Below are 13163 nucleotides of genomic sequence, written 5' to 3' on the forward strand. Positions count from 1 at the left end.
TTAGTTGTGAAAACAAATAGAAGTACAAATATAAAGGAAAAAGAAAAAAAAAATTCTTTTTAATTTTATCACTCATTTTTTACGGAACATTTCTTTGATTAATCACTTGAGTTCGATTCGGATTCGTATTGTTGAGTACGTCATTTCTTTTGTCATTCTTCAGAATAAAATTTATCTCAATGTCAACTATATTATTTATGATAATTAATGGTAAATTTATAAAAAAAAATATATATATATATGTATAAATGAACCCTCTTGGTAGTGCCAGGTACTTTCATTTTTCTTAATGGCTTGAAGAGCTTCTGACATGGCACCTTTCGACACACCTCTGGCAATCATTCTAATTCTTGCCTTCATCTCTTTCCAACAGTGTGAATTATTAGCTGTAACTTATTTCTTGCCTTGAATTTCAAATTGTAACTTGCCATCAGAAAAGAGAGGAGGAAATTGGCTTTTCTTTTGAATCCATTTGAGAAATTTCTCTACAAATCATTTTCTTTTTCATCATAATAATTATGGAGAGAAAAAAAAATCAATACTTTTGCGAATTTATAGATCAATAAATACTTTTTTTAATAACAAAAGAAACTAGGAAGTATTACATTTTTTTTTCTTAAAACTTTCTTAAAAAATTTACGATGAAAGAAAATTAGGAATTTTCTGCTATCGATAATCAAAAAAAGAAAATTAACGCGAAGTAATTATTTAATTTCTTTGACATTTAATTTTATTATAATTATAAATTTTTGAAATGTTTAAACAAAAAAAATTTCATTCATTTGAACGTTAAAAATTTTAGGATTTTAATTCAATTTTAAAAGAATTGCGTTTACAATTTTTATAAGCAGATGAACTGTAAAAGATTTTTATTTAAAATTTTGTAAAATTTCAATTTTAATAATATGAGTTTAATTAAAAATATAAAAAAAACTAAGATTTAAAAAAATTACAAAAATAATTGCAGAAATTAAATAATTTTCAAAAGTAGTAAAATTCTTCTCAGAAATTTAATTATTTTCAAAAATTTTAATAAAATTCTTGGCAAAATTTTAATTATTTTCAAAACTTTTAATAAAATTCTTGTCAGAATTTCAATTATTTTATTAATAAAATGTTTATCAAATTTCTTGAAAAATGCAATTATTCTTGAAAATTTTATTAAAATTTGTCAAGAGAATTCAATTATTTAAAAATTTGTTGGTAAAATTCTTTATGAAAATTCAATTTTAAGAAGCATTCAATTGTTTAATAAAATATTTATTTTTATAGTTAAATAATATAATTGAATTCTCGTAGAATTTTCTAGTAAATATTGATTTAAAAATTAATTTCAAATTCAAATCTTTGAAAATTTGAACTTTTCATACTTTTAATTAAGAATTCTATATAGAATTAATGTTTTTCAATAATCAATTAATTTCGTTGATTGTTCATTCTATTATATTAATTTTTGAATATATACTTTTAAAAAATTTCGTTGAGTTGAACGTTCAAAAGTTCAGGAAAATTATTATAATATATTATTATTATTTTTATCATTATTATTATTGATTATTCTATTATTTTTTATTTATATTATTTTCATTATTTATTATATAAAGATTCATTTAAATTTTCTATACAAAGAATTTATAGTTCAATAAATTTTTCTTTTTATTAAAAAAAAAACTAGAGTCTAATAATTTTTTCTTCTTCGAAAATTGTAGAAAAAATATATCTAAAATTTGTTTTCAATCGATAATAAGAAAATATTAAATCATTTTTCGTGCGTATATTTAAATTTCTCTACATATACATATTATAGTCATATATATCGAGCTATTTGAATCCTGCATTTTTATTTTATTTCCAGTTGGCCTACTTTTTATTTCTACTGAGAAATGCAATTTTTTTTCCAAGAATTTTTTTTTTCGGAATATGACTCAAAATTGTTCACGCGAATCAAAGAAAATTGTTTATATATGTCGCGACTATTATAAAGTACTTTAGGATCTGTATAAGTTTTTTATCTTTCTATTTATTGCCATCATTTAAAAACAGTCATGTTATGAATTAATACCGTTTTTTTTGTGTCGTAATGATAAAAATCTTATTATGATGATTATTTGACCTCATATACAAAGTGACGTAATTACTGTGCTCTTGTTTTTTTTTGGGGGGGAAGGTACAAAATTTTCCACGTGCTTAATTTTAAAGTTTTAGGAGAAGCGAGTTCTATTACCACTATAGTAGAAGGATATTTTTGACATTGCATGTTTTTCTAATATATGCTTCTTTTGAAGTTACTCAAAGGGAAAGATTATCTCATTTGAAATAAAAACTAATTTTCATTTTTGTCGTTTAGTTTTTTTTTCGAATAAATTAATGTTATTTAAAGATAGACGAAAAATGACAGATGGGGAGAAAAAAATGGAACAAAATTTTTCTATTTAAAAGAAAGTTAATTTATACTCGAAATAATGTGGGGGGAGAGAAAAAAGTAATTGTTTCCCTAATAGAAGTAAATTAGAACTAAATAGAAAATGTGCTTAAAATTGCTTTGGTTTTTGTGACAATAAAATCTTTTCTAAATTGAAAAATTTTAACGAAAGAAAAAGAAATTAATTTTATTGTTAATGGAAAAATTAACTCGATTATTAAAAATAGACCAATTTTTTTTTTAAACTGATAATTTTGTTAAAACAATATAGATAAATACATTATGATAATTTTTTTGTTAATTAGTTAATAGGGTAATTATTACTTCTTATTTAAATTCCATTTTCTTCTGGCGAGAAACAATATTAAAACAAATTAAAATAATAACGAGATATAAATTTAAAAATTATTTTTCTAACATACGTTGAGAAAAGGATTTTTATCAACTGTGGAAAATGAATATTTAACTCAAATAGTGCACTATATTGTGTATATATATATTATGTATACTTAAGAAATGAATTGAGTTCAAAATTAAAATAAAAGCGATTTATCGAGGAGAAACAGTATATAGAGGAATGAAATTTACGGTGTTGAAGCAATCGTTAAATGATTTTTCTTAAGGGATAACACACTGTTCTGCACTAAATTTTAATCATGCGTTTACATACATACTAGCACTCCCTTATGCCGCAGAGAAAAGTCTGTGAGCAATTTTATTATACAATGAGTCACGCGATATAATAAATTATAATTCTCTTCAACCTTCTTCTAAAAACATTATTTATTAGAAAAGTTTGAAAAAAAAAGTTTCTATTTTTTTTCGTTAATAAACGAAACAAATTAGGGACAATCATTTACAATTAATGCTAAACCTCAAATTTTTAAGTTGGAGAATTGTTGGTACTATTTTGGCAAAAATTTAGTATTTTATTTTGATAAATTTGAGTTTATTTTCCTATTTTGGTATATTTGAGTTTATTTTGCTACTTTAATAAAAAATTTTAATGTTTTTTTTTACTATTTTATATGCAGAAAAGAAATTTTCTTGAAACAATAGAATTTTTGTTGAATCAACCAACAAATAAAAATTTGCTTGAGACGATTAAATTTTTTTGTTCGAGCGCAAAATTTTTTAATCTAAAGCAAATGTTTATTTAAATCAGAAAAATATTTATTTAGATTAAACAAACTTTACTTGAAATAATCTAAAAGCAAAAATTTATGCAACAAAATAGAATGATTACAGGACAACAAATTCAATCCAAAAAATCTAGACCAAAAAATTCAAGAAAAAAATCCAAAGTACAAAAAATCCAAAATAAAAATGTCCAAAGTCGAAAAATTCAAAATAAATAAATAAAATAAATAAAAAAATTTCTAGAAAAATTTCAGCAATTTTGATGAGATTCTTTAAAAAAATTCAATGATTTTTAAAAAATATAATTTTAATTAAATTATAATACTGTTGATATAACTCATAGAATTGCAATCAGAATTCATAGAAATTTCAATTTTGATAATTTTGCAAATTAAAACATTTTTCGTATATTCTAAATTAAAAGTAGCAAACGTTCATCAAGATTATTTTCAAGAGCTTTTTGTAAAGATTTCAGAACAGTTATTAGAACTCATAGAATTTATTGAAATTGAAAACTCATAGAATTAAAAATTTTGAAAATGGAATTGACATTTTTTTTAGATTCTGAGTTTAGAGTAAAATATTTTTAGAAACATTTTTTAAAGGACTTTTTGCAATAGTGTAAAAATTGATTAGAACTCATAAAACTAAAATAAAAACTCATAGAATTCTAAAAATTTTCAAAAATAACAAAAGTGATGAATATTCAGTTCGAAACATAATAGAAAATTGGTTTCAAATTTTTACTAATTTTTAAGAAATTAGCGAATTTGAAGAATTCTTTGGTACTAATTCTAGAATTCTTATGAAAATTTGAAGACTCATAGAACTTTAATCAGAACTCATAGAATTAAAAAATTTGAAAAATTGGAATTGTGACATTTTTTTCGATTTTGCGTCTAGAGATACAAAGGTTTTTTTTAAAAATTATTTGAAGGACTTTTCTCAATTGACAAATTTTTCAGTATAAAAATATATTAAAACTCATAAAACTTAGGTACAAAACTCATAAAACTCTATAAATGTCGATAATTTCAAAGTAGTAAATATTTAGTGCAAAATATTATACTGAAAAAAATTTGGTTGCAATTTTTATTAATTTTAAAAGATCTTTTGTATAACAATTCTGGAATTGTTAATTCAGTCTCATAGAATTTTAATTAGAACTCATAGAATTCTAAATTTTAAATAGTTGAAAGTGTAGCAGTTTTTTTCGCGTCTAGAGATGCAAATATGTTTTTTAAAAAAATTGTTTGAAGGACTTTTTTCAGTTGAAAAATTTTTCAATATAAAAATGAATTAAAACTCATAAAACTTAAGTACACAACTCATAGAACTCTAAAAATGTCGATAATTTCAAGGTAGTAAATTTTTAGTGCAGAATATTACTGAAAAAAATTTGGTTGCAATTTTTATTAATTTTAAGAAACCTTTTATATTTAACAATTCTTGATTTGTTCTTCAGTCTCATAGAATTTTAATTAGAACTCATAGAATTCTAAATTTTAAAAAATTGTAAGAGTAATGATTTTTTTTAAATTTGCATTCGGAGCAAAATATTTAGAAAAATATTTTGTAGAACTAAAAATCTAAACTCATAAAATTTAATTGAAAACTCATAAAATTTGATAAATTTTAACAAATTTAAAATACTGAATATTCCACGCGGAACATTATTAAAGAATTGGTTGAAATTATTTCTAATTATTTAAAGAACTCTTTATAATAACTCTATGAATCGTTGTTAGAAAACTAGAACTCATAAAACTTTTAATCAGAACTCATAGAATTTTTTAAGTAGTAGTTGGCTTTAAACTTTTAATTTTATTTTTTTAGTTCAGAAGTTGAGAACTCATAGAATTTTTTAAGTAATGGCCGGCTTTAAACTTTTGATTTTATTTTTTTAATGCAGAACTTGATTAAATTTCAAATTAAAGTTCTTTAATTGAAATTAACAACTTTGAATTAAATAAATTAAAGAAATTAAATTTGATTTAAATTAAAAAATCATTTAATGCAATAAATTTATTTGATAATAGACAAGTAAAATATTTGAATGAAATAAATTTTTTTTTCCAGTGCAGATTTAATGAAATGATATATGAATTCTTATTTTTGCTTTTAATTTGACGATGAGCGAATATTTTTCTTTGCATTTGAAATGTGTGTAATTATTGAGAAACTTCTCAATAATTATACACATATTTAAATAACTAATTATCGGTCTGATATCAAAAAGTAACTCACCGTCGGGAATAAAAATATTCAAATAGAGGCAATCTTCGCTGAAACCAGGATCTGGAAGATCCTGTGGCAATAGTCGCATATATAATTTTTCATGCAACTTTCTTCTCTCGGTGATTTGTAGACAGGACGGCGCAAATTGAGAGGCATTTCTAGTGCCATGCCATGAAGGAAGTGGATCGGTAACTGGAGCAGAAAACCTCAAAGGTCCAGTTGGTGGTTGGGCGTAAGGGATGCCAAGGTAAACAATTACCCTTGTTGTTCTGCTCAAGACCTGTTTTTTGCAATGAGAAAAAAGAAACGGAGAATTTTTTTTCTTCTCATCATTAAATGTTACGATTTTTATTATTATTTATAATTAAATATAAAAGAGAGATATTTCTATCATTATATTGTATATATATATGTACAATATAAAATTCTACTGTTTCCTTTCACCACACCCGTTTTCTGGAGCAACAACATCAATCTGTTTTGCTCTCTTTTCTCAAGTTCTACTTGATTTCCTCTCAGATTTCTTATATTCAAGAAGTCAACAACGAGTGAACAAAAGTTAATTAGCCTACTTTAGAATCAAGAAATATAATAGAAAATTATTCCTCTTTTTTTAGATATTCATTTATAAATTTTTAAAAATAGACAGATTGTTCTTAAATCGTTATAGGCATTGCGAGATAGTTGGACTTGAATTTTTCGCGGATTTACCGGTTTCAACCAAATTGGGCCAAAAATACCAAAATTACTTTAAAAATGTAATATTTTTTTTAAATTAAACATTTTTATTTTAATATTTCATTTTTTAAAGTAAATAATTATAGGGATCAGACTTAGTTTACTTTTTTCCCTTTTTTCCCCTTTTTTTATCCCCTTCAAATTCTGAACTTTCAAATGAACAAAATTTATTTATTTCTCCTTCAAATTAAAATTTTATTGCAATAATATTGCATCAAGTATTAAAGTATTAAAGAAATAAATTTTTTAAAAAAATTTTTGATAAAATTCTAAGCAAGAATTCAAATATTTTCATAAAAATAATAAAACTCATTGAAGAATTTCAATTTTTTTTAATACTATTTTAAATTAATTAATCGAAGAATGCAATTACTTTTACAAATAAAGTTTTCTCGAAGAATTCAATTATTTAAAATAAAATTTTCATAATATTTATTATATTTCGAAAAAATTAATTATTTAAAACAATGTTCATAAAAATTCTTCTCAGGAATTCAATTATTATTTAAAATTTTAATAAAATTCTTTGCAACTATTCAATTATTTTCATAAATAATAAAATTCATGACAGGATTTCAATTATTTTTAATACAATTTTACAGGAATTGCTCAAAAAATGATTAAAAATTTCATTTCAATTCCTCGAAAAAACCAATAATTTAAAAAAATGTTTTTTTAAATTCTTTGGAAGAATTCAATTATACTTACAAAAATATTAGAATTTTTCATAGGAATTCAATTATTTTCAAATATATTTTAATAAAATTGATCGAAAGAAATCAATTCTTTTAAATACATTTTTAATTAAATTTTTTTGAAATAATTCAATTATTCCTTTAGATTTTAATAATATTCTTCCCAAGAATATTATTAATAACAAAATTATTTCCGTGAATTAAATTAATTTGAGTTATTTTAATAAAATTCTTTGCAAAATTCAATATTATTTTCATAAATATAACAATATTCGTCATAAGAAATCCATTAATTTTAAAAGTAATAAATTTCTTCTTAGAAATTCAATTATTTAAAAAAATTCTAATAAAATTGTTCGCAAGAATTCAATTATTGTCAAGAATTTTAATTGAATTCCGTGTAAAATTTAATTATTTTTAAATACTTTTCGCAATTCAATGATTTTCAATAAATATTATTTTCATAAAATTTCCAAGCAGAATTCAATTATTAAAAATTTTTTTATAAAAATCTTCGTAAGAATTCAATTCTTTTCATGAATAATAAAAATTTCTCAGGAATTCGATTATTTAAATTAGAATTTGAATAAAATTAGTCGAAAGAAATCAATGAATTAAAATTTTTTTTATAAAATAAGAAAGAAGTAAATATTTTTGATGAAAATTAGGAAAAAGTCAGGAAAAAAAATGAAATGGAATTTTTGTCAATTTTGCCAAGTGTCTAAAACGAGTTTTTTTGGTCCTCAAATTTAATTTTTCGATAGCTACTTTTTACTTCTTTTTTTAGTTTGAAAACTACTTTTTGCTACTTTTTTAAAATTAATTATCAAGTGCGAAGTCTGTAATTTTAAAAAATATTAATATTGTCAAAGAATTTCGTTCATTTGAATGTTCAGAAAAAAAAATTTACGTGTTTCAGGACATTTTATTAATTTATGATCCACAACATCTAAAGAATTTAAAAGAATTTAAATTTAAAGAGATTGTACCTATAAATTATAAATTTGAATAGATATAATTATATAATTTTAGAAAAATGATATAAATTCTCCATTTTTCCTTTATAACAAAAAACAAAAAAATTTATAAAAAAATTGTCAATTTTTGTAAGTTGAAATAATTAATAATTACTTTAAAGAAAAAAAATTATACTTTTTGCAAGTTTTGGAAAAATTTTGATGTGTTGAAGCTTAAAAATCATTTATTTTATGTTCTCAGAGTTTTAAAGTTACATTTTTTTAATAGCAAACTAATAGCAAATTTAAAAATGTTGTTACATACTTTATTTTTTAAAAATTGTTTTTGTTTTTAAATGAAAAAATATTTTTTCATGTTATTTTCCACATAAAAAAGTTTATGTTTGTTATTATTGTTTGTTACCATTTTTATTATTATGTAAAGATTTATTAATTAAATTTTACACTATTTTTTTGATTATTAATGTTTTATTAATTTTTTTTTAATTAATTAATTTATCATATAATTTTTTGTCTGAAAAAAATTTAGTTTATATATTATTATTTTGTAAAAAAAAATACATAAACTTTTATTTGTAAAGGTAAGTAACAAGAAAATTGTTCTTTATGTGCAAAATAGTAAACAAAATATATTTTAAGCAGCAACTTTTTTAATATAAAAAACAGTAAAAAATTCCTTTTCCTTTTTTCCATGATTGTAAAATATCACTTCTTTTGAAAATAAATACGTTCGAATAAATTTTACTGAACGAATGAAATGTTTAAATAACTTTAGTTAATTTTCATAGAATGTAACATTTTTATGGTAATTTTGGTATTGTGTCTTGGTACCGACTCTCAAATTTGAATTTCTTAATATTAGAATAAAAGTTAAAAATTCTAATTAGAATTGAAAATCGTAATTGAAATTGAAAATCCTAATTAGAATGAAAAATCATAATTAAAATTGAAATAATAAATTCTCAAGAAAATATAATTTTCTTTATAATAATATTAATTTAAAATTTTTCGCATTTTATCATTAGGCATTACGTAAATGAAGTATTAGATTAGAATTAGCATATGCATTTAGTGTACAATTTAATGTTATTGAAATTCAACGCGCTTGAATAACTCAAGGTAATAATTGTGGTTTATCAACCCTGAAATTGATCAAAAATTACTTGTCTGGCTTTTATATAATAATAATAAACATTTTCATTCAATTTTTCTTGCATTATTTTAATTTTTTTTTTCGTTGCAAATGAAAAGAGAAAGAAGAAATATATATGCATAAAGTTTGTTTCTGTATGTGGTAATTCGTCAATTTTTCGAGGAAGGATAAATCTATTTTTTTATAAAATAAATAAATAGTAGATATTATACATAAATGGTATAATAAAATAAAAAATAAAGTAAATAAAAATTAAAATAAATAAAAAATAAAGTAAATAAAAAATAAAATAAATAAAAAGTGAAATAAATAAATAATAAACATAATAAATAAATAAATTTTGATATATTGTTATGCATTTTATTATCAGGAAAAGTATATTTAACATTATTACAGAAGTGTTAAAATTGCAATTTTTATGAGTTTGTTTACTTTTAAAGTAAAACAAGCGGACATCAACCTCCATTGAATTTTTCATACTTCATTAAATGAAATAATTATATATACGCGAACTATGAAGAAAATCTGCTTCTAAAATCTTCCAACTGTTTTATTTTTACTTTTGTTATGTAATTTTTATTACTCGTTATTTTCACTTTTTTCGGGTAAATTTTTTTTTATTGTATAATAAAGAAAAACTGATAATGAAAGTAAATAGAAAAAAAGACTGAAAAGAAAAGTTAATTTTACGAACAATACTTAATTAATTATCGAGTAAATATTTTTTTGTATTTTTGAACTAATTATCCTGTCTATTTAATTGGACATTTTTTTCAATACGGAAATTTAACGTAGCTTCGAATTATTTTTATTAAAATGAAAATTATTTGACTAAAAAAATTGATTCAAAAATGATTTGTGTCAAAAATTTATTTTACTCGAAAACTTATATTGACCTAAAAAATTAATCGACCTTCAAAATTATTTGACTTAAAAAATTATTTGACTCAAAAATCTTATTTGATTCGCATGATTGTAACTCAAAAAAACTATTTGACCTAAGAAATCATTTAACTCAAAAAATGTTTGGCGCAAACATTATTTGAGTCAAAAACTTATCTGACTCGAAAACTTATTTTTTCGAAACAATAATAATTTGACCTAAGAAATTATTTCACTTGAAAAATTATTTGATTCAAAAAAATTATGACTCAAAAAAATTATTTGACTCAAAAATTGTTTGTCTAAAAAATTGTTCATCTTAAAAATGATTTGAATCAACAACTTATTTAAATAAAAAACTTCTTTCGCTCAAAAAGTATATTTGACCTAAAAAATAATTTGACTAAAAAAATATTTTATTCAATTTAGTATTTTTGATAATATGCAACTAGTTAATTAACCTTTTAAATCATTTTTTAAACAAATTAACATTTTTTTCTATGAAAAAAATTATTATACCATTCTCCGAACTACAAAATTATTTTCTTCTTATCGTAATTTATTTTCTTGAAAATTTGAATACAAGAGGGAAAAAACAATAAATAATTGAATAATAATAAACAGCAAAGAAATTTGAATCTTTAAGTAGGCAATAAAAAAAATATTTTTGTAAAAAAGAGAATTGTGTATGCAATAAAATATTCTATTCATATATTTATATATATATATATGAAATATAACCATTCATTATAATAAATTATTGTTCACTTTTCTTCGAGTTATTTCTTAAAGTATACAATAAAAAAAAAAGAAGTGCCGCCATTATAAACAAACTTTTGCATATATACACATCCTTTCTCTATAATTTTATCAATCTGATACACTTTCTATTCATATATTGAGAATAAGCCGATAACACTCATTTCCCATCACAGCTTTCACGTATTTGAACGAAACTGTTATATTTTACACACACACACACACACACACAAAAAATAGTGATCGACAATAATGAACGCAAAATAACTATATGAGAATGCGATTTTTTTTCTTTTCTAAAAAGAAAACAAAAACAAAAAGAAGCGTGTGAAGCGTGTTTCATAAATTTCAAGCGCATTAATTTTTATTTTATCTAGAAGAAAAAAATAGAATAATTATCTAGAGGGTCGTTGATTGAAAATATTGTGCAATTAAATTTTGTGTTTAAAAAATGTATTTTCTTTAAAACAAAGTTGAGGGTTTTTTGAGGAAAAAATTTTTTTTTTTTGCATTAGAAAATCGTTAAATATTTTAATTTAAAGTATTAAAAAATTATCTCTGAATTTAATAATGACATAATGAAATTTAACAATAATAGTAATAATAATAATAATAATAATAATAATAATAATAATAATAATAATAATAAAAATAAAAATAATATTCTTATTATCATTATTATTAAATTTTATCATTATTATTAAATTTTATTATTATTTTAAATTTTTTTATTTAGTATTATACTAAATCAATTTTAACATATTATTAAAAAATAATGATTCTATTACATCAATTTTATCATATTGAAAAATAATTATCTTATTATATCAATTTTAAATTATAATGTTAGATAATGGATACTTCAATCAATTTTCAAATTATATTTTATTAGAAATTAAAAATTTTTTATATCAATGATTGAATGATTAATTTGATAATTTCTTCTTAAGTACGATCACTGGTAATTTATATTTTTCTTTAAGAAATAAACATATTTGATCGACATATATTTCATATGTAATCAAACTATTTTTAATTGGTGCGAGGAAATTATTGAATTAAACAATAATTTTTTTTTATTAACCAAAGTTTTGTTACTGCAAGTGTAGAATTTAAAAAAAAAATTTTATTTAAAATATAAATCTTTCTGTTTTTAATAAAAATGATTTCTCAAATGATTTTTTAAATTTTTTGTTTAATAATTTTATTTTTTATACATTTTATATTTTAATATTTTATTTTATTTTTTTTATAATTTTAATATTTATATTTTTAATTTAAATTATTTCTTTTACCTATTTTTATTATAAATAATTATTTTTTTTATTAATTTTATTTTCTGCATTACTATTTCTCAATTTTTAATGTTTGCACAAATAATTCTTTTAGTAATAAATTCCTTATTTAACAATTTTTTAGTTTATAATTATTTAGTTAACAACTTATTAGAATAGAATTTATTAGTTAACTTATTAGTCAACAATTTTTTAGTTCACAATTCCTTAGAATTTACTTTTATTTTAAATTATTTTTCTACTTATTTTTATTATAAATTATTTTGTCATTTATTTATATTTTAAATTATTTTTTTATTTATTTATATTATAAATTATTTTTTCGTAGTTTTTGTTTAAAATTTATTTTTATTTAAAATTTGAATGAATTTACTACTTTTTAAGAATATAACTTGAAATTAATTATTTCCCTACTTATTTTTACTATTTTATTTTAAATCTTGGGTTTATTTATATTAATTATTATTATTTAAAACTATTATTCTTTACTTGAAAAATATAAATCTACTTTCATTCAAAAATAAAAAAATTTATATTTAATTTTTTAAGTTTCGAAATTTTAATGAAGTAGGAAAAATTTTATTAATTAAGTTTGGTTAATATAATAATAATAGTTAACAATAGTTTGATTACATAAAATATATGAAACTAATTTGTTTTTTTTACAAAGGAAAATGTAAATTCTCATTGGTCGAAATTTAGAAAAAAACTAGTCAGTCAATCACTAAATATAAAAAATTATGATTCACAAATCACAAGTTTTGAATGTTTAAAATGTTTAAATGAACAAAATATTTTTTTCTATTTATTTTTGTCTATTTCTCAACTATTTGAAAATAGTTTTAACTATTGTCATAAATTACT

General features: G+C 20.2%; 1 protein-coding gene across 2 annotated transcripts in view; it reads right to left on the reverse strand.

The window, feature by feature from the left end:
• Positions 1-13163, reverse strand: part of LOC122504583 (carboxylesterase 5A) — a 30285-nt gene that overhangs the window by 15652 nt on the left and 1470 nt on the right. For both annotated transcript variants that reach the window (XM_043615757.1, XM_043615758.1), the window contains exon 2: positions 5810-6080. In XM_043615757.1, the coding sequence (XP_043471692.1) occupies positions 5810-6080 (271 nt within the window). The remainder of the gene's footprint in view (positions 1-5809; positions 6081-13163) is intronic.

Source organism: Leptopilina heterotoma, unplaced genomic scaffold (assembly GCF_015476425.1).
Source record: "Leptopilina heterotoma isolate Lh14 unplaced genomic scaffold, ASM1547642v1 Lhet_305, whole genome shotgun sequence".
In the NCBI taxonomy this organism is placed as follows: Eukaryota; Metazoa; Arthropoda; class Insecta; order Hymenoptera; family Figitidae; genus Leptopilina; species Leptopilina heterotoma.